At 35.1% G+C, this 27,717-nt stretch overlaps 1 protein-coding gene across 1 annotated transcript; it reads left to right on the top strand.

Annotated features, from left to right (window-relative positions):
- Window positions 1-36: 36 nt before the first annotated feature.
- LOC117339510 (spermine oxidase-like) lies at window positions 37-27,717 on the top strand. Its single transcript, XM_033901156.1, has 5 exons — window positions 37-420; window positions 3,903-4,811; window positions 11,547-11,676; window positions 22,856-22,973; window positions 23,705-27,717. The coding sequence occupies exons 1-5, from the start codon at window positions 231-233 to the stop codon at window positions 23,819-23,821; spliced, it is 1,464 nt and encodes a 487-aa protein (XP_033757047.1). The 5' UTR covers window positions 37-230; the 3' UTR covers window positions 23,822-27,717.

Below are 27,717 nucleotides of genomic sequence, written 5' to 3'. Positions count from 1 at the left end.
CTGTGAAAACGCTCCAGTTGTGAAACAAATCTTGTCGCAGTCGATCTGGGAAGATGTTCATGAACCAGTGGAGTTACATCTCTAAACACTGTGGACTTATATGTGAGGAGAGTAGGACTGTGTTCGACTGGTTCTTATAACGCTTAGTTATATTTTAAATATCACTTCTATAGATATATTTTCATTCAACAACTGCTGACGTTCTCGGTCAGCTGGTCTGAAACTGTTGCATGAATATGGATGCGACTGTGCCGGAAAAAGACACTACCAATGAAAAACGAAATTATAAAGTCTTAATTATCGGTGCCGGTATAGCAGGAATAGCTGCCGGGAACCATCTAACAGAAGCCGGGTTCAAAGACTTCAAAATAATTGAAGCCTCTGATCGAACGGGAGGGCGAATTTGGACCATAAACGTCGGTAAGTTTTCATGACCTACTAGGGTTCTCTATCAGCTGTCATGGTATCTCTGCGTGATTGGGCCTTTCAAATAGGTTTCTTCTGTCTGTGAAGCAACTAGAATGTTTAAAATGTTCCATAATGTGTGTATCAATGTAGATTGTATTCAAATGGTGAGCGTGTGATGTATTTGCTTTGTTTGTGTTGTTCTTTGTCAGCGACTATGACGTTTAAATTTTGTGAATGACTGCCCCTGGTGTGAAGGTCACGCAAGGACGCAGACGTATACGTAGTACACTTACGTGACGAATAAGGGGCAGCCAATGGCGGGTCAATATATTGCTTTGAGTCGTTTGCTTCCCTGTCGACTATAATTTAACATTTATCATTATTTTCTTGGTAAACCAAATGACAATACTCAGTACCAAAATAGTTCAGTGATGTCATTCAATGATATTACATTTGTATGTATATGTGTGTTCACATGTTCGTGTGACGTGTTTTGAAAATGAAAGTAGGTAATTAATAAACGGGAATAGGGACTATTATAACAAACAAATCAGAACATAGACAGACGACGAAGGTCTCAAAGCATTCGGTAGAATATACTCTCAATCTGATTAAAATCAGATGTTACTCTTTTCAAATTTGAATTGATCAGAAGTTAATATTGAAAAAAAAAATCAGTTTTTTTTTTCAAAATAAAATTATGTTATTGGGTAATTTGAGATGTATCTTGACATAGAGGGCTTTATCAGCCTCTTTTATGTACCAAAAGTCTAAAAAAACGGACAAATGAATTTGCTAATGATTTGATTTTCCCTAATATAAAGGTCTACAGAGCGGCCATTGGCATTGTCTTAAGATCCACACTGACAACCAGAAACACATATATAAAGCTTTATGAAAATAGCCTTATGGAATATCATTGATTATGTCAATATTTACTTTTAATTCTGTAGGCTTATCAGGTCAAAACACTCGCTCTAAAATACTCTTTAAAGCCAGGTGATCATGAGAGCTTGCTGGATGAACTATATAAAAACTTGCTAGCAAAATTGCAAGCTAAAATACGAGATCAGGTGGGGTTCGACCAGTGATTGTGGACTGCCAACATTTATGCTTTAATTAATGTACCATAGTAAGTTTCTGCAATGTGTGTAATATGCTATGAGAGATCACCTTTGCATATGATAAAAAGCAGTTTCAAATAATCAAATTTTCAAAAAAATATACAATGGTATTTAAGTGATATTTGTGATGTTAAAGGAATGGGTAGGTGTTCCTTTGAACAATGTTAAGTAACTGTCTCTAGCTCTATATAGACTACTCTGTCACTCAGCATGCTTCCACGTTCTTTGGCACATGTGTTTATGAGTGGCAAACCTTGAGAAAAAGCAGAATCTTACTTTGATGTTGGACTAACCTTGTATTGTAATAAACACAAATAAATATGTTTTAGTTTTGTATCAATATAAGATAAATATTTGATGGTGAAAGATATGTATTCGCAAGTCTTGTATTAAGTATTTCAGTCGATTCTAATTACATAATCATGATTAAGTGCCACCAACAAGCAGATTTTGAAAATTTTATTAGTCCTACCTATTATTAAAATCTTGAATTTTAACTGGATTGTTCTACATGTACACTCATCTGCACAGTTAGTCAGTTTTCATAATACTTTATCATTTCCCTGTATATACATACTTGTCATGTGCAGATTTTAATTTATTTAAATATATTGGAATGCAAGAAGCAAAAAAATATGAAAGGCATATATTTTGAAAATTGACTTGAGTGTTGTGATAATATTTAGCAACAAATCACTGGTGATCTGAAATCAATGCAAATGCTTTTAATGATAATGGAAATGAATTAATTTATTGTATTAAATTCTGTGATGTCCAATTTAAAAAACTACTTGTCTAGATCTGTAGTGTAATATTAAACCTGGGTGGTACAAGACATGTACTGACAACCAGGTGCTGTAGCACACACTAGCATGTTCTGTCATCGCTAGAAGTTATTTAATAAATTGTCAAGTAAATCTTAGAAGAGGTACAAATCAATACCATTAGTTATATAGCTATACAGGTTCCAGGCAAAGCTACATTAGGTTGTACTTCAATTAGGGACATATACAGGTAACTTGATTGGCCCTGTGTGCATGTGATCAATATAGATTTGGAATGAAATTTGATTATATGTAGTGCATGCTGCAAAAGATTGGTCACCAACATTATATACTGTGACCGAAGTTCATTTTGAAATTACATCTTTATTAGAGAACAGGAGGTTTTATCAATGCTGTGTTGCTGCCAATTCGCAAGATAATCCAAAAAGCTCAAACGATTTTGCATATTTTTGCATATAGTCCCCAAAAAAAGTATAAATTCTTAAATGATTTCTTTAGTTCAAGATTCTGAATATTACTGGGTAAACTGTTACAAAATAGCTTGCTAAAAGCCATTTCTATAGGATTTAAAGGTAATGTTTTCTTTAGTTATTCCTTTACATGTTGATTAAATTTGAGGTTTTGATCCTGAATTCCAAACTCAAAATCATCAATCACTCAATGTCATGATTGTACCAAATGACTGCATTTTCTTGATGAATCATGATAGGAAGGGTTTAATTTGACATCGGTATAGTATCGTCTCATTGTGATGTTACAGGTATATATACATAAGGAAATTTCAGTGAGTACACCCAAACTTAATGAAACTTGATCATTTCATATGTCAGAGACTTGCTTAACTTGCATTGCTAATTAATAGAATATTTCACCCTCTTGATGAGAAAATGGGATTTCAACCTAACTGGTTAATAGAATATTTCATCCTCTTGATGAGAAAATGGGATTTCAACCTAAGGGGGGGCCCAGAGATTTATATGGGTAAGTTTACTGCAAGACATGTACACTAGTACTGCTGACAGTTGTACATGTGCAAGAGTGATTAGAAAAATGATTTTTTTTTTTATAAATATTGATAGATAAATACAGTAATAAATTCTTGAAATTGTGCATTACCATTACTTATCACTTCATGAAATGGTTTTAAATATAGTATAAAATTAGCTTTCTAATGTATGTGGGTACCTAAAGCTTATTGCTGTATTTTTATTTGTTGGACATTGGGAATCATAATCAACGAAATCATTTTTGGTAATTTGAATTTGAATGCTTCTTTGTTGTTAAATTGTAACACCTATTATGGCAGGTTAATGCTTTGTCTATAAATCAGAACCTTACTTAGTTGCTAAATTGATCAGTAGTACAATTTGTCTTAAAATTAGAACACCACCACGTGCACTTTATCCTTAAATCAGGAAACTTCGCTAGCCAAGGGTGTTTAATACGATACTCTCCTTGAGATATTCTAGCTTTGTCGTGGCATCAGAAGTGTGCTATTTATAGTAATATAGTATATATTATATGAAACCTGTTCTCAGCATTAATTCATATTTCACTTTAAGCTATGACCGATACTGTTTTGTAGATGATGACCACAACAAAGTGGAGTTGGGTGCCAACTGGATCCACGGCATCGAGAGAAATCCCATTTTTAAGATTGCCTACGACAACAATCTGTTGGAATTGCGGCATGGTGACAAAGGCCTGTGCCACAAGAACGCATTTCTGACAGAGGATGGAGAGGAAATCAATGAGCGAACTGTGAACCAAATCAACCTCATGTACGGACAACTTATCATCCAGGCCGAGGATTACTATCAGAGCAACATTCCTACTCCAGAGGAAAATGACAGTGTGGGTGCATTCTTAGAACGTGAGTTTTCAGCAATGGTCGAAAGGTATTCCAACGGAGACCGCCATGTACGCGAAGTTTTATTTGACCAAAGGAAACTGCTGGAGTGCTGTATATCTGGTTGTGACACGCTACACGAAGTGTCGCTCAGTGAATTCGGGGGTTATCAAGAACTACCTGGAGTGCATTACTCCATTCCCAATGGCTTCAAATCAGTGTTAAACATTCTTAAGAAAAACATCCCCACAGAAAACATACTGCTTAACACCCCAGTCAAATGTGTGCACTGGAATCGCAAGCATTCCGATGACAACCAGTACGAGGTCAAAGTTGAGTGCGAGAATGGAGAGGTGTTCTATGCAAATCATGTGTTAGTGACTGTTTCCCTCGGTGTTCTGAAAGCGGCCTGTGATCGCATGTTCGACCCACCGCTGCCACCAGACAAGCTCCAGTCCATTGATCGTGTGGGATTTGGCATTGTGGACAAGGTGATAGTTCAGTTTGACGAGCCAGTCACGCCCCCAGAAGTGTTCCATGTCGAAATGTTATGGGACAAGACGAAGGTGGAAATTCCAGATCTCCGACATACCTGGTATCGCAAAATCTACTCCTTGGAGGTTACCTCGGGCAACGTTCTTGTGGGTAGGTATAGCAACTACAATGATAAAGATCACATTATTTACATTGTCAAGGCTTTCTCTGATGGATTTTTTGGAGTTGATAATTAGATTATCGGCACTGAACATTCCTTCATGTACATTAAAAACCATTTTCCCCAAATCTGCAGTTAACTCCTGAAATTGTCTACATTTATTTTCTTCGATCCTAAATTGAGGCACCAAACATTCATGTCCTGTGTACATGTGTGTTGCTTTAACGTTACTTCTCATTTTGACTTTTAAAGTGACTCCAAGTTCTTGATGTGAAATTCTGGCGATTGCAATATATGACCTTATATTCCTTGACTAATCCTGTACTGGAAATTGACTAATTTGTTGAATATTTTTATTTCCTCTTTATCTATCAAAGCATGAAGAATTCTTTCGATGGTGTAATACTTCTGCTTAGGAAGTATTGCTAAACCAAGTATACTGACAAAAACCATGTTCACCATTAAAATTATATGATGAGAAAATTGATTGAATGATAAAATTCTATCCCGAGTTTCAAGAACATATGTACCTTCATTTCCTACCGTTTGTTTGTCTGCCAAAACTGCCATCATGGCCACCATACACCAACAGTGCAACACGTTCCAGAGATCTTTCAGGAAATGGATGATTACCAAATCCGTAGAAGGTAGCTAAAATCTAAATAAGTAATAATTACATCTATATACTATGGTGTACGTGCGGCCACGCATCATGATCATCTCGAGCTCGAGATTTTATGCACATGCTGCTTTATCAAATGCCTTAATCAGGACATAAAAAAGTCAAATCCAAAAATAACGACTTTACTGCTCCCAGCTGCTCTATAGTAGCATTTACCATTGGCATCGTTGAGCCGGTCTGTACATTGTTCCATGCAACGGCTTCAATGCACCACCCACATAACGAGATGTTGCTATCGATATTGCTAAACATGCACATTTTGATCTTTGTAAATTCAAAACAGGTCAGTTCCTGGGATTCAACCAGGTGGTTTCTGTACATTTGGGACATCTGCAGATGGCCCCTAAAGTGGTACAATGAAATCAGGCCAAGAAACTGGAGTGTGTCAGATATATTATGTCCTCGTGTACATGCACATGTTCATACATGTGCATGTTGATTAATTAGCAAAGTTCTGCAGGTAGTGATACCAAAAGTTTTTGGATGTTAAACTTGAAAATCAGACACCAATTGCATTCATATATTTCAAAGTTTTATGTGGCTGATCAGGATGTGTTGCAATGTGGGGAGATTATAGTTATGAAGTTATTTGGCCTGGTTTCAGAAATTCAAGTTGAGCACACATGTATCTAGTGCTTATGATTTACGTAAAGGGGGAAAAAGGAAATTAACAAAATTGTTATTTCAAGCTATGATAACAATAATGGAAGCTTTTTGACCCAATTCTAGATCTGACATGTTTGCATCAACCTCATGATCTTTTAATGAAAGCGTATACGTAGTTACGTACAACAACTTGAATTGCAATTGCTGCAAATTAAAGCAATTAAAACAAAGTGTTTAAATAAAATTTCCGGTCATAAAATCAAACGATTCAAAATGGGAGATCTGGGCTGTGTCCCTGTACATCAATAATATTAATATTATGATAATTAAATTTGCTCTTACAGAGAAATATGACCTATTTGCAGAAGCCATCATGAATAAAGCTAGCCAGTATCAATTAATTATAACTGCAGGTATATAATATATATATACCTAGTGTGAATTAGCATGATCAGATCATAATAAGTGAACCTTGGGTTATGAGGTCATGGCCATGACCAGGCATTGAGCTTTGTGTCATAAAACTGATTATAGTAATATCTGGTACGATTATACAGGTATAGGGATTGTGCATTAGCTATAGGTATATATACATGTATGTACAAAATGTATATATATATATATCCATTTACAATAAAATAAAGTAAAGCTTTTAACGAGATGAAGTTTGTTATTTCAAGTCTGAATTACATATCTAGGTGACAATTGTGTCAGTGAACATATTTCAGGAATAGTTATTTTCATTTCTTTCACGTATTGTTATATTAAGGCGAACAAATTCCATAATTTATGTCCACTTCACATATATTTTTGACGTTGTTAATTCATTCATGACATACTAGGGCAGATTTGATTGATAATTTCCTTGATGGGTGAGGTATTTTTTGTCTGGACTGTGGTGAAAGTTATTAGGAGCTTATAGTATCACAACAGATATATTAATTAGGTGCCGAGTAATTACAGCCATCTGCAACCTGCACAACCCAAACTTATTTGTTTTTGTTGAGGTGTCACTTTTTTCCTTTGACACAATAATATAGCAAGTTTACAGGTATATATGACAATAAATTTGGTAAATGTTTTATAATTTAAGTTTATTTTGATAATCATAATTATATATAACTTATAAGGGCTCCTACAATACAAAGAAATTGAGATCCAACATCCGGTGTAGGTAGTTCTATACGTCCGGTAGTCTTCCTGGGATGGATTCCAAATGGAATACACGAGTCCGGTACATAAAAATGGTGTAATTATAAACAATAAGTATTATTATTATTGTTTAAGGCTCCTACAATATATATATGCTATACAAATTAAATTGTGTGCAGCCGAGTGCCTTGACCAAATAATTGTACTGCAAAACAGTATGACAGGTAATTTGAAATCTAAATTGATACAATTATACAAATATTCAGACTTTGCATAGAATTTTAATACCAATATTTAAGAAGTTCATATTTAGAATGTATAATAGATTGTCTTAATTATAATTATATAAGCTTCCATGCCCCATGGCCATGGCCATGCATGCATGCACACGATAAACTCTAATTGCATAACAACAATGTTCTGTGATTGTAATAATTATCTGGGGTAAATGATATAATGCTCCGCATGTAAACTTGACATGAACCATATATACTTCAAGCTGTAGTTGATCATGACCCAGTTTATAAAAAAATTGTCCGGTTGATTAATTGATCAGTTGATAATTATAATGAGACATTTAACTGAAGACGGGGGTGTGGTAACTATTAATTTAAAGGCAAGGCTATATGAATCATAACATATTGCGGTCATACATTTGACAAAACAGAAAGTCTTCGAAGTACAGTTTATGTATTGCACACAGAACGTTGCATGACGCAAAAGGAAAATTTACAAATCAGAGGGAGTGTAATTATGATAATTACAACAAGGCAAATGATGGCAACACCCATTTCATTCAATTCAAGTTTTAAATAAAACTTTGCTGGAATACGAACTTGTGAAATCTTATTGTACCTGGAGTTGCTATAGCTACTGTAAAGATATATAAAACATAGTCATGGTTTGGTATCTCTCAATAGAAAACTAGTTCAGCGTTTTAGTTGATCACATTTACTCTGAAAATATATAGGTCATGTTTACATTGGTTCAGTTGGAATTTGTAAGATTATATCTTGTTGACGCAAGTGGGCTCATTTATTTCTGGGCATACCAATAATTCAGCACTTCAGAGCAAACTCTAGGTATCTAGATCTCCTACAAAAACTTGTCTGTGTAGCATATATATATATATATACTGGAACATACAAATTGTATACTGTCTATAGAATATATTTAAACATTGTAAGATTCCTTTTATCTGTATTGTTGCAAAATAATATAAGACATCATATATATACAATCACTGCTTTCATAAATATAAATAAAACAAAAAAAATCTTTTGAGTTCTTGGGAATCAAGTTATATATATATTTGTACACAGCAACCCTGAAAGTACAGAAGTTTTGTAAATGATGTGTAGAGGAAATAATGGGTTCCAATTTATCTAACCTTCATAAATGATATGCTGTGTGTTATGTATAAAATACATGCTGTAAGTTTCACCCCACCCTTAAAATACATGCGCACAGTTTCACCCCACCCCCGATCTCTGACTGATGATGGAGTATATGTATATATATATAATCATATAATTTACAAACAGCCAGCAAGCTTATAGACCAACTAGTGTTTCCATATCATTTAATTATTTTTCAGTGCTGTAGCGATATCTTTTGTTTGGTTGAAAATCAAAAAGATCCATTTCCTTGTAATCAGAGTTTAGTTTTTGTGCAAGTTTTAGATTTATGAGGTGCGTCTGTAGACTTATTACATTTGAATAACTAGCATTCTTCAAATTCCGTAACCTTTATCCAGATGTTTGCTCGGTAAGACAAGTACGTATACTGTACCAGGTAATTTGCAAATTGAAGACAAGGAAATAATGATTACATCCATAAAATTCTATCTATCTGACAGATCATCGTGAGTTCTGAGAATTCCATGATATAGAAGTTAGTTCTTTGTATATTTTACATACATGTATCAATATCTCGATACAGAAATTTAAAGCATATATAAAGTATACTCCATCAAAAGGGGCCATGGTGGCCAAGTGATTAAGGTGTCCCGACACACCTTTATCACTTTATCACCTCTGGGTTGCGAGTTCGAAACCTACATGGGGCAGTTGCCAGGTACTGACCGTAGGTTGGTGGTTTTTCCTGCAGGTACTCCAACTTTCCTCCACCTCCAAACCTGGCACGTCCTTAAATCACCCTGGCTGTTAATTGGACGTTAAACAAAATAAATCAAATATATACTCCATCAAAGCTATATTTCATATACCTGATTCGGGAATTAACCATGAACCTGGTGAGTTTTTTCTGACTTAAGCTTGCCCTCCATGGAAACACCAAGATATAATACTGAACTACATGCATACATTCACAAGTCAAGTCAGGACATACCTAACAGTAACTTTGATAATGTACATGTGTCTGATCATGTTGTGAAAAATTATCAAAATCTGCACATGTGATTTGATGAGTGCCGTAATTCATGTCTTATGATATAAAATTCATTATATACAAATATCAGTTTTTCCCCTCGGAAACCCAGCTTGCTTTTCTTTCGACATTTCAATAATTCAATAATTGGCACAAAATTTTTTTAGGGTGTGATTAGGAAATTTAGACAATAATTTTGAGAATGTGTTAAATTTATGGTATTGGAAAATTAAAATCCTAATCTTGTCCACTTTATTTTCTTCAAAGCACAGAAATTCACTCTAAATGCTTGTGACCTAGAATTATCCCTCAGGGCCCTGGACATTGTACATGTATACATATTGGGTATACGTATATATAGATCTAGACTACACAACAGTTCTGGGGAGAATCTGTAAACTACTGAAGTGTATCCAATATCGCAAAGTTGTGTAATATAAATGTATAAGATGTGATCTGAAGCTTGAAGTTTCTGTATTCTGATAACATTTGAAGTAGTTATAATTTTATTTGATCCCCAACATAAACATTTGAGCTAATTATTATCAGAGTTTTGACCAGACTTGACGTCTTGGGAGATTTCTCAGATCTGCATTGCTAAATATGTATATGTATATATACTTAGGCCATGGCCAGGATGTGTGTATTTAGCCGGATACATTGATCTAAACACTTCGACTAGCTAGTTACCTTGTACCGGTCAGTTCAATGTTATGGTCAGTTTAATGTTATGGTCAGTTTATAATTGTTGGCGTATATATATGTACTACAAAGGTAGTGTATTGTAAATGTTGTTAATAATCTTGCTCAGTAGTCCATATATTAGTTCAAATTCCTTTTCTTCAGATTTGTCCATATATATAGTTGATTAACACTTTATATTAACTTATTTTAATTGGATAAGATCCTAAGAGGGAAAATTTCACCATTTTGAATTATGATTTTAATGCATGGAAGCAAGTTTTGTTCAATATTACTGTAGTCATAAAATCAGATACATACTAAAAAAAAATCTGACTGCTGAGAAAAACACCTGTTTTGAACAGTTTAGATCAATTATGAAAAAATATATATATCTAAGAGCTTATAACTTGAAACCTTTGAATAATATTACATAATTGATCTTTCGAAAGTTAAATAAATTCCTGAATTAGTCGCATGTCAAAGTCAATTCAATAAATGTTTAAATATAATTACTACCAGTTATCAATAAAGGTGCCCATCACTGCAAATTTGGACACCAGACAGCAAGATCAACAGAATTCAGTTATTCATGTTCAGGAATAACTCTGGAGGGGACCATGGGGTCATTTGCCCCATATTTTCCAAAATTACCCACCAAAACTCACAAATTTCTTCAATTTGATATGTTTTAGCCCATACGATTTCTGAAACCTTGTCAAAATGACCCATGATTTTTTGGTCCAGGATATAATATGAACCCTGCATGTTAATTGTACAGATGAATTTATGTTGTACCACCTCCAAAGGGACGGGCTAATCAGCAATTTGAAAATAACAATCCTCTGTTTTAGTGTCACAGACAGTATACAAGTACTGGTGACGGACTGATACTGCTCCACTGACCTAAGACAAAGACTCGTTATCTGCATATATCCGCCTGGGGCACCAGTCTATGTTCCCAGATATATATTACACTCATATATATTTATTTATGTTGACCTGGGAACAGCTCCCGTGGTCTGGTCCGTTGATCAGGTGATGGAACTTTTTTGGTCATAAACATGTATCAAGTCCTTTAGTACAGGCGCGCCCCTATGATCCATGAACTACTACTAGTAGTTGTGTGGAATATAAAAACTGACTTTCTGAAAAAAAAATTTTAGTTGAATGTCAATATTTTTTTGTCATTCAATGTAGCTATGTCTTGTTTCAGGTTGGCTAAGTGGAAAAGAGGCCCTGTATATGGAATCTCTGACTGAAGAACAAGTGGGAGAAGATATTGTTTCATTTTTAAAGAAATTCCTCAAGAAAAAAGACATTCCTCAACCCAAGAAAGTCATCAGGTAACTTCCTTAAGTGCCATGGAATATCAGCTATATATGTACCTAGTCCATATTGTTCTTTTACTCCTCAAAATGGTCAAAATCAGGAATCTGAAATAATTCAGTACATCACATGACAAAACATGGACTTCTCATTGGCTACACACATGGGTTACTATATATATATATATGAGGTGATCATGCCCGCACCTCTGGGCACAGGCGACAGTGCCCACACCTCCGATGACAACGCTAATCTATATAGCTAATGTGAGTAGTGTCATAGTGTACATGTGTGCCAGCTGTCTTTTTAATTCCTTACCCCTATAGAGTTTTCTCATCCCTTTAGCAAGCAACCACATGATCTCCCTGTGAAGTATATATATATGAGAAATCATAACCCCAGTTGCTTGCTCAAATTGCTTGTACGGTTCAATGCAACAGATTTTTTGTATGTTGTTCATTGAGGTAGCCACCAGCTACTACAAGGAGACCTGCTTCAAAATAACCCTGGCTGTTCATGGGGTGATAAATTCATCAAGCAAAGTTCACAAAGACATACAACTGTACATATGATACAGAATATACTTGGTGTTTTGCTAATTATAACAGAACTTCTATTTCAGTCTGAATTTGATTTTTCACCATTTTATATCTCATTTTGCTACCCCAATTAGAAAAAATTCACCCCGTCCAAAAAATAAGAAGTTTGCTATTATAAAAGAAACCAAGAATGTACTTTACAGAGATATTTGATAATCATAAATTTAAACTCAAACTTGACAGGTTACATCTTCATGTCCTATAGTTGAACCATTTGATGTATAATTTAAACTACCACTAGGTATCCTGATGAAGCCTTAGTAGAAACACCCGAGATTATTCTATTCTGATTATATATGTATCTGGTGTATGCAATGTGACTTGATTTTGGATACATATAGTGTCATATATAATACGTCTCTGTTGGTTGAAGGTAATCTGCTGTCGAAGCATGCAGGTTTTATGAAGATTTGATAATTAATGCATGTACAGATTTTGTTTGGCCTCAATAAATGTCAAGCTCAATCTTATATATGCACAGACATGTACATACTGTTTTGCACTCACGAACCTGCAGCCTGCATTTCAGAAACATGCCTTAGTTTGAATGAAGGCTCCTTTAATTAGACCACTAATCTCAGACTTGCACGACCCATAAGTATTGATGCCCCAATAAGTCAATCATTGTCAACTTTAACAATGCAAAATTGCAGTTTCCCTATAAATAGATTTGATTTACGTGGGAAAAATTATCACAATGTCACAAGTACCTCCTGATGCACAAGTAATGGTAGCGATAATATGTCAAAGATCAAAGCTTAAAGGCTTTTCATATTCAATTATTGAACAAGTTCATTAATATTGTTCATTTTAATTAAGCATAACTTGAATATCAGTTTTCTACCACCGAGATATTTTTGCATGCATGACGTCATTGATGTCATATTAGTTTTATCACGCGTATGTCGTATGATATTCATGACGTAGGCATATGTCGTAACAATAGCAGCAGGCCAGAGATAAAAAGTTTTCTTCACAATGATTTTACAGTAAATATAATCCAAAAATGACATGGTCATCAAAATCTGATCAGCAAATAATAATAAGTTGATAGTTTTATTTTTACAGTACAACACTGGCTTTTTAAATTATGACAAATCAATATATCTAGGATTAATCTTTTAATGTAGAAATGTCTCTAAGTTACGAGGCGGAGTGGCTAACACTGACTGATCAAGGCAAGGGTCTTCAATGGCTTCAAAGTTCAAGTATATTACTTTGTAGGTTATTCCCATGAATAGGCTGATATAAATTGTATGGGTGGGTTTGGGATGGATTTTCCTCAAATGTTTGACTGCCACATTATTATAACAGTCCGATGGTGTTCTGTAATGAAGTGATTCAAGCTACAATATATAGTTTAAATTTCCTGTGTCTGGATTAGGCTTATAGGAAGGAAGGGTAGCATTGGGGTTTGTGCCCACACTATGTAATTTGTCTGACGTTTATGTGATATTTCAAAGGTTTTGAAAAACCAGAGTATGTCCATGGAATTAATCTCCTTTCAGTTCTAGTGAGGGGGAGGATATTAGGCCATTTAGTGGTGTCCGGTATCCGTTTAAACCCAAAAAAACTCAGCGTGGTCCACATGTAAGTTCATTGACTTTTTGGGTATTTTATATATGGGAAGAAAATTGATGTTAAATACTTTTTTTAAAAAAGGTAATAGTCGTAACCTTTGTGGGAAAAAAATCTTTTAAATATGGTTACGGTAATATTTTATCCAGGCATTGAAACATTTGACGGAGTCGACCTTATCTGTAGTGACCTGTTATTAGGGAGTGAGTGTTATCCGTGTGACGATCCAGGTAAACTGACACACCTTTGGCACAGGTGGATGGAGGTAGAATCCAGGTTATTGATAAAGAAATGTGGTCTGTTTACGCTGGCTATACATAGAAGGAACGTTGGCCTGGCTTACACCATAAGTAAATACCCATTTACATTGTACTAGGCAAGGTGAAACAGTTCGCCTTTAAATCTTGTTTTCAAATACCTGACGATACCCTACGAGTATTTCAAATAAACTTCTCGGTTTTGAAGGTTAGTGTAACTCAACTCTGTTTATATTGATTTAAGTCATTGCTTCTCTGGATATTACACAGTTGGAAATTGCTTGGTAACTTACAATGTTGTATTGAAAGTTGTGTTTCTCCATTTTGAAGGTGAAGGTTTCTCAACTCAAGCCCTTAAATTGTCAATATGACTCCTTTTGATGTTATATGATTTAATCTTATCATCAGGACGTCAACCAGTAAAATGATATGCATCACATTATTACATACTTCTATTCTCAGGTTATAATTAGTGTTTGTTCCAACTCCAGTTACAAATACACATGTTTATGTCTATATATAGAGCCAGATTTTGTTTTCAATGTTGTCTAATACATCTGTCAACCCTATATACCACTATATTGAAATTCCACCATATTGATTTGGAGATGCCCACGATCTGTACGTCATGTGTGTAGCTGTTACCTGCCGGGGGATTAGCCTTAGGTGTGGTAAATCCCTCCCACGTCAAACCACCACGTCAAAAACACGCCGTCAAACATCAATACCTACTGCTGACTTGGTTCTACTAGATAAGGTGTCGCTACATTAATATTACAGAGGGTTAATTACAAGGAGCAAGCATTTTATTACACAATAAAAGTTCCCATTTGCGGTCACCACAAAACCACCTAGACAGGAAACGTTGGTCTATTTCAAATTACTGTTATAATTTCACAGGAAGTGGAGGCATGCATACATGTATGTGACGAATATAAAAAATCGTCCAGTAGGATTGAAAGAAATTTATAAAGTATGTAGCTTTAAAAGGATCGGGAAGAAGGAAACACTTTATCGGCAAAAGGGAATTAAGTAAGGAAATAAAAATTTGGGGTTAAATATACTGTACAGAGTGTATTGTATGAGTGAATTTATATAATTACTCACTGTATTCTGGGAAGGTCGGGGGGGAGGGGAGGGGGAAGGAGGGGAGGAGGTTTGACATTTATAGGGATTGGGATATACCACATGACTTGTGTCAGGAAAATTCTGGAACAATGTTACTTGTTTATTTGAACTGTTCACCCACGAGAAGCCACATGGTGTTTACTTTCATCCGGAGGTCAATCAAGTGTGGACTTTGATTTCTTTCCCTGTCACTTTATTTATCAATGAAATTTGAGACGTATGTTATCATGGAACATGAAATGTTATATTATCATCAACATTTAATGATAGATATTTGTGTTTACTGTTATTTCAAACTCACTGCATCAACAACACACTGACATTTTCTAAGACCTAGAATATTTTACACACATCACTGAATGTTCAGTGTTACAAAGGTATTGAGTACTTCTGGTGAAATGTCTACCTGGTTTTTCAGGATGTTCAGTGTAGCATGTAGGGATCGATGTAAGATACATGTAATAGCATAGATTAAAGGACGTGGGATATATATTTAAATATCAGAATCTCATCAGGGACGGATGACGTAGGTTATGCAATGGTGTGTTATTGCCGTACAAATACATGTTGTTTGTTTACGTCATTGGATAAATCTGTGAAAAATCCCAGAAACATTGTTTACAACTGTCAACAACAACAGTATCCAAGCAAGGGGGGTGGACATGTACATGTGTATGCATATCTGTGGTACAATATGTTTTATGGGTACAGCTGTGGACCGAGATACATGTTATTATATCTACCTGGATGTGATACACAACAAGCTTTGGTGTTACTGCCAGCCACCACAGCATATATAGTCTGTATGGCAGGCTGGCTGGCAGTCGGCTGGAGACCTAAATACATTATAATGATGTATTCAGCTCAGAGGCCTAGAGTAAAAGAAAAAGGAGAAAAATGTGTGCCACTCAATCAAAGCTTTTGGTATAACTGGCTCATGCAAACCACAGTCTGGGTCACTCATATATAAAATGTTTCCATCTTTCATATATATACCGATATGAGGAAGCCATGTTGGCATGTCCTGTCACCTTGGGGTCATTGGTCAAGCGTGTAGAGCTATAAATAGTCACAGAAGCCCAGTTTCAATAGTCACAGAAGCCCAGTTTCTGACTGGTTTCGGGTTGTTGACTGCTGGCAGTATTATATACTGCATGTTATCTGTATAGGGTTTATTGATTGGGGTGGCCTAGATTCCAACCAGACTTGTAAACAAATATAAACACTGGGGTTATAGCAAGTCACTGGGTACAGGTGGGACCGCTAATGGTGGTGATGAGTCGGGGATTCTTAGTCACGGGGAAATATTACTCAATCATACTTTTGTGTAGACTCCAGGTATTACTCACTGTCAATGCTAGACACATTGTACGTAGTTATGATACATTTTGGGTGGGAGGGTTGAGAAAGAATGAACTTCGAGACTAGTTTGTCTGAGATATTATTGCAAATTTAGGTAGGAAAATATATATTTGTAATTTGTATAAGATATTATTGTATAATTGCAAATATAGGTATAGGAAAACATATATTTGTAGTTTGTCTAAAATATTATTGTATAACTGCTAATGTAGGTAGGAATTAAAATATATAAATTGTCTTCTGGGTTGAAACCAGGGATCGATCCTCAACAATTGTAGTTTATTCAACTTTACTTGTGGAATAACAGACGCTGAACTGTCAAAAAGGGAAAAAATATTTATCCAGTATCTGTGGCAGAAAAAAATGGCGGATATCAAATAAAGAGGAGATATGTCACAACTGTACCATTCCTGGGAGAGTGGGTGAACTCGATACCATCAGGAAAGCTATATATATATACCACAATTTCTGTATATAAATAGCTGTGGGCCAAAATGTAAATACAGAAGCATGCAGAAGTTCAGTGCTCCTGTAGGCATATTTAACATGAAAACAAGCCCCCACTTCCCATGTACATGCCTTTGGTGTTGATTATGTTTTTGTCCAGAGACCTCCCAACACTTATCCATGTTGCTGTCAGTGGTTCTATAAAAAAAATATTGGTCTACATGTGTACACCTTGGGGGTTAAGAAGGTCATAACGTTGTTTTTTTTTTTAATCTTTAGGTAGCAATATCTCTTGACAGACTTCCTTTGTCAAATTCATCAGCTTTTAACAGAATGGATTATCAGCTCTCCCATGGCCCCACCAGGTCGTGCTTGTCTTTGACAACATGCAACTTTATGTTTTCTCTCAAGGTCTTTTCCTGTCGGACGTCAAGTGCTATCAAGTGCTGTGTGTGAAAAGCAGACAGCATGGAAATTGAAGGCTCGTGTCTGCCGTGGTAGTCACTGGATCAGAATTTTTATCCAGTTAAACATGTACATGTTCCCAGTAGAATCTAGACAATTGTACACATTGATCTGAATGCGTTGAAACGAATAACAATGGTTTGGTTTTTGTCGCGTCGCACATCACGGCAGTTTATGTATAATTATATTGTATATTTTTATATCGGGCTATATGCATGTCATAGGTAGTGTTTCAACGTTCTGTATACCATATCTATTCTTCACAGTTTAGTGAAATAATTTCTGACAAATGCTATGTGTTGCTCTGCAATATCATTCCACCATCATGGAAATATTTGTTTTAGTGCTAACAGTTGGTGTGACAAAACCTAAAACGAGTCATATACGTAGGCAGTAAATCTAAGTAACTAACTGATTTGTGAAAAATTGTGGTGTCCCCCTGGGCGTACTACAGGATAAATACGTTAATATACTACTGTATTGACGGCTGCTCTTTGATGAAGAGATTTAGACATGACAAAGTCCAGCTTGATCGAGGAATTTTACAGTGGGATATATGGAACCCTCACACTTTCGGTGTATGTTTATATATATATATTTCCTGTGTCAGATTTGGTTCAATATCAAAGGTCCTACTTCCTTTGTGTAGACATGTATTATTCATACCGTAGCACTTACTGTACTTGGGATGGGGCGAGAGAGTATAACCTGTACAACAGGATGGTTAGCATGGGGACAGGGCTTTTTTCACTACTTTGGGAATGGGGCCTTATGGCTTTGGAATTGGGAAAAAATGCGTGGCAACAGGTAAATTGGGGAAAAAAAGGACATAATGGAAAAAATAACAAGTAGACACAAATATGGATCTATGCTATATTTATTTAGACTCTAGAGCATTATCTCCCTTTATCAGGCCAGAATAACCAATAAAACATAGACGGGACGGCACCATCCAGATTTTTAAAGACATACTTTTTTTATAGATCATTCGATTGGGAATTTTAACTGGTCGGATTGGGAAAAATATCCAATTTTGCTGTGGGGAATGGGGCCGAAATTCGGCCCCAAATCAGCCCCCAAAAAAGCCCTGGGGGACTAGACCTCCATATGACCTGGGTATGTTCTCAAATATTGTCCACTTTTAGGTAAATACAATAATTGATATTTTATCCAGATTTACGATTATATTAACAGACAGATGGACAAAATCAAGATGAAAATAAAATGTTAAGGTGTATAAATGTAGTAGACTTATAAATATATATAGCAGGTGTGTTACTGGTTCCAACAAGTATGAAGGAAGTCTACCTTTTAATATATAAATGTTGCAGGTTTCCCACATGGGCCGATACTGACTGGATCATGTTACGCATCATGTAGTGTTTTTTCCTGCGAGTGCATTGGCATGCTAATCTAGTATGGAATGTGTATTGATCATTCGGGAACAATTGTTTGCCGATTGATGCACATATTTTCTTACCAGGTAGCAGTTGCAGCTTATCTATCATGCTTGGATGTTGACACATACTTACGAACTTTTATAGTTAGTTTATTTGTATGATCATCGTTCACCATGTATACTCCTGATCACTAACACTTATTTTGTGTTATACTGCTGTATACTGTAAAGAACTCGAGTCTGAAATACATTTCCAGTGGATTAATCACTATATATATATTGATTAAATTGTATTCTGCTCAATTAGGAAAACATAATAGCAAAATTGCAGATCTTCACATAATATGATATGTGAAACCAACACACGGCGAAATTGCAGATCTTTATATAATGTGATATGTGAAACACAGAGTAAAAATGCAGATCTTCACATAATAAAATATGTGAAACACAGAGCAAAATTGCAGATCGATCTTCACATGATGAAATATGTGAAACACAGAGCAAAATTGCAGGTCGATCTTCACATGATATAATATGTGAAACACAGAGCAAAATTGCAGGTCGATCTTCACATGATATAATATGTGAAACACAGAGCAAAATTGCAGATCGCTCTTCACATAATAAAATATGTGAAACACAGAGCAAAATTGCAGATCGATCTTCACAGAATAAAATATGTTAAACACAGAGCAAAATTGCAGATCGATCTTCACATATAATCTATGAAACACACATGCATATACAGAGCAAAATCGCAGAGCTTCACATAATTTCATCTGACTTTTAAAGACACCTATAGCTATTAGAATATCTACAACCTGTATGTGAACATAGTTGTTGTACATGCTTCAAAGAAAAACTGAGCAAAATGAGTAATTAAAAAAATAATATTTGAGATTGTGTATTATATAATTCTATGTGAATTCCTGTATTATGATACGGGGTAACGTGGTAGACTTTAGACCCGAATCAGTGATGTGGAACGCGTACAGGATCATATGATTTCCAGCGTTTTGTTGTAAGTACGATGTTGTAATAAACTGAAACATCTGTTGTCTACCTGCAGTCGTAATTCTAATGTGAGCAGTGGCATGGCTGAAACACTAACTGTGCTCTGTTTTGATAGTTTTAGTCTCTCATTACTGAAGTTCTAAAATAAGTCGAGAAGGACTCAATATATATATATAGATAAGAGTGACTTGTCAATTAATAGATTTAGTCCCAGAGTGACTTGTCAATAGATTTAGTCACAGAGTGACTTGTCAATAGATTTAGTCCCAGGGTGATGTGTCAATATATTTAGTCCCAGGGTGATGTGTCAATAGATTTAGTCCTAGAGTGACTTGTCAATTGATAGATTTAGTCCCAGGGTGACTTTTTAATAGATTTAGTCCCAGAGGGATGTGTCAATAGATTTAGTCCTAGAGTGACTTGTCAATTGATAGATTTAGTCCCAGGGTGACTTGTCAATAGATTTAGTCCCAGGGTGACTTGTCAATAGATTTAGTCCCAGAGTGACTTGTCAATAGATTTAGTCCCAGAGTGACTTGTCAATAGATTTAGTCCCAGAGTGACTTGTCAATAGATTTAGTCCCAGGGTGACTTGTCAATAGATTTAGTCCTAGAGTGACTTGTCAATAGATTTAGTCCCAGGGTGACTTGTCAATAGATTTAGTCCTAGAGTGACTTGTCAATAGATTTAAATTTAGTCCCAGGGTGACTTGTCAATAGATTTAGTCCTAGAGTGACTTGTCAATATATTTAGTCTCAGAGTGACTTGTCAATAGATTTAGTCCCAGAGTGACTTGTCAATTGATAGATTTAGTCCCAGGGTGACTTGTCAATTGATAGATTTAGTCCCAGAGTGACTTGTCAATGGATTTAGTCCCAGAGGGATGTGTCAATAGATTTAGTCACAGAGTGACTTGTCAATAGATTTAGTCACAGAGTGACTTGTCAATAGATTTAGTCCTAGAGTGACTTGTCAATAGATTTAGTCCAGGAGTACTAAAGTTCCGTAATTGAGGGTGAGAAAAGATGTCTGTGGGTGGAATTTGTGTGTAGGTTGCTATATAGCTATACTAGCTTCTGCAGACTAAGTAAAACCTGCTGCTGATGTCTATATGCACAGTACATGTGAACTCTCCGACAGCTATAGATCTCTGTTACCTGTAGGCCATCTAGATCTGCTGATCCTGGCTATATTTGCTGGATATAGAGTTTAGAGACATCTATTTGACCTTCAAGCATTCAGTCATAGTTGCCAAGAGAAATTAATGTTAGACTTCACACCTACACCTATCTCCCTCTGTACTTGTCATCATTGTTGGCAACAACTCCCAGCAAGCGTATCTTTCTCAATAGATGAAGATGAAGGTCTGGGTTGTAACTTGTTGTTCAGTGGCATTGTCATGCTACTGATTGATATACTACCTACAATTTTAATTACCATTAGTAAGGTTTATATAGAGTAGATTAGAGCTGGTTGTGTTTCATTTTGTTCAGGGCATCATGTGTAAATTGTCTTTTTGTTTTTGTAGATTTGAAAATACCGTATTCATCCCGATTAAGCCCCTGTCCACAAATAACCCCTTTCTGAAATTTCAAAGAATCTTGGGTTTTATACTAAATTTGGTTCACAGATATGCTCTTTCCATCTTCAGGTATTTTGTGAAGGACATGTACATATGTTTGTCTTTCACAAAATTCTGAATTGTGAAGTTAAGATAGAATTGTCAGAAAACTCATCAAAACTATTGTGAAAATGTCAAGAGAAATATTGCTTTTGTTCTTTTCTAAACAACTAACCGCAGGTCCTCGATAACACTTATACCTAGCTATAGTACTTTACATTTGTACTATATATATATATATATGAGCTCTGGCCGTAAAGGTGTCAAGAATAACTGGACCAGGTTTATAGCGGGCTGAACCCAGAGTCATACCTGACCAGTGTTTAAGGCTGTCTGTTTAGCTAACAAAGCTAGATTCCCATGCACAGAACATTTAGAATATATATAAAAAATTTGATTTACATATATTGCCACTAGGAATATATCATTGTGTGGGTCAATAACTCTGTTGACAGACATGGGCCTATAAATACCCAAGATCACCGATACTTTGTACATGTAGAGAGGCCAGTGCCATGGTAAAGATTTATTGATTTAGTGCAAGCAAATTTAGAATGCTTTTGTTCTAATGAGGTATGGCAGATTTATTGAAGATCAGACGCTTCTGAGGAGTTGTAAAAAAATGAAAAATGATTAATTACTCTTCAAACTTGCTGAGCTTGTGAAAAATCTCCACATATAACTTTTTGAACTCTGATTGGATGAAATGAAAAAAATACTGCATCATGGTTGGGTTTGACTGGTATATTCTGGTTAATGAATTGAAATTTCATTATTGAAATATTTAAATAAACAACTTAACCATGATTAATCCTTAATTAAGACATTGTCATTTCACATGCAAAGCTGCATGTCAAAACTTAAACTTTTTTCACTTGAGAATTCAGACAAGGTTAAAGAATCTTGTGTGAAGTAATATGCAGATTGTGCAGAAATACTGCAAGTCACCTATAATGAAATGTCAGTCAGTTGACACTTATAATTACAGGGTTATGAATTGACAAATAAACCTGGCCATGTCAGTACTTACACATTTTAATTTTAACTTGCCAAAAATGACAAATTGTGGTGTAGAACACTTTTTACCAAGATTTCTTACATATGAAATCTCTTAAGAAATTATCCTGTTATTGTTAAGAATCATGAAGAGAAAACCAAGATTTCTTAAGTATGAAATCTATTAAGAAATTATCCTGTTATTGTTAAGATATTAATCATGAAGAGAGAACCAAGATTTCTTAAGTATGAAATCTCTTAAGAAATTATCCTGTCATTGTTAAAATGTTGAAGAGAGAGTCATGTACTGATTTTTTTTTTTTCAGAACCAGATGGGGAAATAACCGTTACACAAGAGGATCCTACAGTTTTATCCAAGTGGGAGCCAGTATGAGTGACACAGAGGTCCTGGCTGAGCCTGTGTACGGATCAGCTTCAGATAAGGTAAGTCTTGTAACATACAGGTATTTGGGGACTTAACCCTTTCAACCCTAAGAAACCTAAGTGGACTCTGCCATACATTCATCATTTGAAGTCCAATATGGTTAGTAGGGGTGAAAGGGTTAAAACTTGCCCTGGAGTTTAGAACCTCCCTGAGCTCTTCGGAGTCTGGCATGTGGAAAATGCTGCCATTGTCATTCTTACATTCAGAATCTGCCTACTGAATTGGAAGATATATACCGCCATACTTGGTATCAAGAATACCTTTTGTATTTCATTGTTACCAACAATTCCTCTGGCTTGTTTCCAGTAGTAACAAAGATGGCTGTCACAATATGTATCAAAGTTTATTGCCATTTTACAATTGTGAAGCAATTTTAGTCACCACATGTTGACAGGGAATATTCCAGCCACTTCGCCAGTTTGACATTAGCTAGAAGCTGCAGCTTTCACAGACAGTCTAAAAATGAAAGAATCAATTGTGTTGTTGCATGGAAATAAGGATCGTAATTGGAAAATTTGAAATAGTGAATTCTGCCATATTGCATAATGGATTTGTATAGGGATAATAGTTTGCATTATGCAGCAGGCAAGAGTTGATGATTTTAGATGATTTTAACTAAAAAACTGAAAAGTTTTGCTAATGTTCATCCGATATTGATCTCTCCTTGTTGATTCCACACACAGCATTTTAAAATTTAACATTTTATGTTGTATTTCTTCCTTCGTTGCAGCCCCAATTGCTGTTTGCCGGAGAAGCTACACACTCGGAATACTACTCTACTACACACGGTGCCCTGGAAACTGGCAAGAGGGAGGCTGCCCGCATCCTGGACATGTACAATGTTTGAGGCCCCTAAAAGGGATTATTGCACCTTGGATCCCAGGGACCTGTCCAATACAGAAAACCATAGTCATGAATGATTCATCACAGGCTAATGGGCCAATGTGTACATGCAACCGACAGCTACAATGCAAGGAATCTTCAGTACAGAAAGACTGTCGCTTTGTGCACACTGTCCAAATTTTCATGACCGACAATTTCCGAGGAAGTTGGAGAACAGTCTTCATTCTTTTGTGCTGTTGGAGATTGATGATAATGCAATTTATACCACAAACATGTTAAACTTTTTCAACATTAAGTGACAATCACCCTTGTGATGTCGTTTTTCTGTGCAAACTTACAACTACCAGAATGACCGTTAGCCTTTGTCTTTGGTGCAAATGGAGGCATTCGAGTGACGTTGGGTATATGAGAAATTGTATATTTAAATTTGGAAGTGCTATATATGCTAACTGAAATGACAGTTTCTTCAGAGAAAAAAAATGCAAAAATGTATTGAACTACATGAATGTGTGAACATTGCTGTTTATTCCCGAGCGGAAAACTAGACCAGCGTATCGGTCCCAATGTGAATTTTGTATGCAGGAGATCATATGCATATTCTTGTTACCTGTCACACATAGAATAGGGTGCTTGTTAAAAGGTTACATATGTGTTCAGCTCAAAGTTGGAAACTGAGGACTGTGTGTTTTATCTTTAATGTATCATAAAGTGGATAATCGTTGTATAAATCATCCGAAAAAGAGAAAGTAGATGAGAAAATGTGTCGTGTGCCGGCGTGATTTTATATCGATGAATCGAATGAAGAAGTTTCGGATGTGCAAATTCTACGCGTGTATGCTCTGTATAAGTTGTGCAAGGAATTTTGTAAAATGGATTAATATATAGATATTGATATATATGACTTTTACTTTGTAATCACATGTAGGTCCCACACTGGGGTCGTGGTCCAGGTCACTCAGTAATGCGTCAAGCAATTAGCATAGTCATAAAGACAAAGACATATACCTGATATATGTTATATATTTACATTCAGGATGCGAGAGGCGAATGCAAGCTCTGCTACACCAGGTTATGTGTAATTTCCACCAGAAGGAAGTATGTTTGAGTCGATGAAAACGTGAAAGACCGGAGTGTGATAGTGAATAGTCAGTAATAATGTATTGTGATTTTTAATTGGTATCGTTAATTTACGGCTTAATTAGCAATTCAGGCCAAACATGTCTTATTTACAAAATCTAGTCTTGGAGTTGCACACGATATGTGGTCACCGATGAAAATCGTTATAGTATGTATCAATATTTTTTTTTTTTTTTTTTTTTTGTCCTTTTCTAAGTTGTCGCAATGGTTGTTAGTAGAAGTGAAGTAGGGAGTGTGTATTGGTTCACTACAAATGTTGTCTTCACTTTGTTTTTGTCATCAAATTTAGTTCTGTTCCAGCTCTCTTTATTCGTGTCTTTATATCAAAGTTTTTAATTATTTGGAGAAAGAACAAGTGGCTATTTATAGCTTTCCGATGAAATTATATCATACAAAAATGTTCATCTCATCAATTTTTTTTCTTTTTTTTTTTAAGTTGCATGCAACATGGACAATGTAATTAAGAGCAAAAATAAAATTGTTCTATTCTACAAATTAAAATGAATATTCTTTTATAGAGAAACAGAAGCAAATATAAAAATCAGATATATACATATATATGTATATTTATGCTACATGAACACATGTAGAATATTAGAAACGAAACCACCAGCCTCTCGGCTGTGGAATACTTAGTATGTTGTAGCAGAAAGGAAATGTTTAAATTTTCGAATGAAGAACCAATTCCATTTGTTTCCAACATATTGTGGACAAAATATATTCATATCGTGATCATGATAGTGGAAGTTCGTGAACATTGAATATATATATACATGTATTTATACAAATTTAAACTAGTTGATTAGCAGATTTTATGTTTTGAATATATTGGATATTAAACGCTGATGTCTCATTTATATATAAAAAAGTAGCTTTATTGAATTGTTCATTTTAAAGCAAAATATATTTGAATCCTAAATATACTCTCTCCTGAAAGAAACCTAAATGGATATTAAATATTAATGTGATTGAGTCATTTCAATATTCAGAATTCATTGTGTGGTCAATTATTATGACCATGTGTGTGATATTTTGTCAAATATAGTTAAAATCATGAATATTTGATATTAAGACAAATTTTAGAAAATTTCTCTCCATTATCATCATGAAAATGGGATTAGACCATCATTTATACACTATTTATTGTTAGCAGATCTAGAGTTGACACTTCCAACAGATGAAGTTATACATGAAGGAAACAAAAAAATTTGACAACAGTTCCTTTGTTGCATCTTGCAATTCCTTAGACTGTTTAATCAAGCAATGAACAGCGGTTTTAATGTTGTTATTGTCGATATGGCAGCAACCCGTTAGGGTTCCCATGCTACATTTGCCCACCATACATCTTGCTGCCATATCGACTATAACAGCGTTAAAACCACTGTTCAACACTGGGTGTTATAGGCGTATGGTGACAACTGCCTCTTAGCATTGTGTCAATGGGGAAATACGGAGCAAATGTAAATATTAAGGAAATGTATTGTGACACTGTATGTTTTGGCATCATTTTCATAGCAATGGTAATAAACATTTGATTCATCAATGTCAAACTGATAAATAATAGTAACATCAATAGGTTGATACAAAGAGCATTGTGTGGAAAAAGCAAACAACAACAACAACAAAAATCCACTAGTTGTTTGTTTTTAGCACATAATGATATTTTTCTTAATCTTATAACATTATTTCATTTATTTGTTGTGACATTGGTGAAGGAAATGTTTATAATCATCGCTATCGAAGTGATGTCATAACCTATGATGTCACAGTACATTTCCTTTGAATAAGCAGTCTGAAGAATTGCAAGATGCGAGGAAAAAACTTAAGATGTCTTTTCGGGTTTTTCTTTTTCTTAATGCATTATAATTACTTCATCTAGATCTGTAAGGATCATACATAATGATTCAATATGTAAAGCATTCTGGCCAGATTATTCAAGATTTAGTTCAATTACTTATATATTAAGATTTTCAGAACTTTAAATGTTTTTAAATTTAATGCAAATTCTAATAGGAATTTTTTTAACAGCAATACACAAATTTGGCCAATCTTGGTTTAGATCCCAGATTTCATTCAAAGAAGCCAGGTTAATGAATATTAATTGTCATGCGTATACGTGGGTAAAAAAAATCCTCTCGGCCGTAATGAATTCATGAAACTTGCTAACAATAATACAATAGTACATATAAAGAAATTAGTTGACATCTTTTAATTTGCTCAATACTACGAACTTGTGCTTGTAACTCGCATTTTACTAGTAGTTGGCCATGGACAAGTAATTATTTAAAACATATTTTTGTTACTTTTATTTTTTATGTGTATTTTAGCAGAAATTTTGCATCAGGCATTTTAGTTGCATTAGAAAGAATCAGAATGAAATCATATGAAAGCCATGACATTGTTAGAAGACTTACTAGTTGTTGAGGAGTCGCCCGAATGCTATTTTTCATAGACAGTAGATGTTGGAGAGTATTGATGTTGTTGAAGGACAGATGTATAATATACAAGTCCTCAATTTTGCCTCACAATACACTCCTATATGAACACTGTAGATTTCTGCCGGTAAAGCTACTGAAAGTGATGGCCTTTGTTTTATCGTAAAACAGATTAAATATTAAAGCATTCCTTTAAGTTGCAGTTCAGCTATAAATAAGGGAGGCTATTTTACCTAGGGTCCTGTATACAGTGTGTGACGATGACAAGATGATGACCAACAGCAACTGAATATGAATGAAAATAAAATGTTTGAAAACAGAAAAAAAA

Source organism: Pecten maximus, chromosome 12, assembly GCF_902652985.1.
Source record: "Pecten maximus chromosome 12, xPecMax1.1, whole genome shotgun sequence".
Taxonomy (NCBI): Eukaryota; Metazoa; Mollusca; class Bivalvia; order Pectinida; family Pectinidae; genus Pecten; species Pecten maximus.
The sequence above is the reverse complement of the archived record's forward strand: the minus strand, read 5'-3'. Positions and strand labels throughout refer to the sequence as shown.

Coding starts and splice junctions, on each gene's coding strand:
- LOC117339510 (XM_033901156.1), top strand. CDS start 231: ATGAATATGGATGCGACTGTGCCGGAAAAAGACACTACCAATGAAAAA. Junction 421..3,902: donor AATTTGGACCATAAACGTCG/GTAAGTTTTCAT, acceptor ACTGTTTTGTAG/ATGATGACCACAACAAAGTG. Junction 22,974..23,704: donor ACGGATCAGCTTCAGATAAG/GTAAGTCTTGTA, acceptor CCTTCGTTGCAG/CCCCAATTGCTGTTTGCCGG.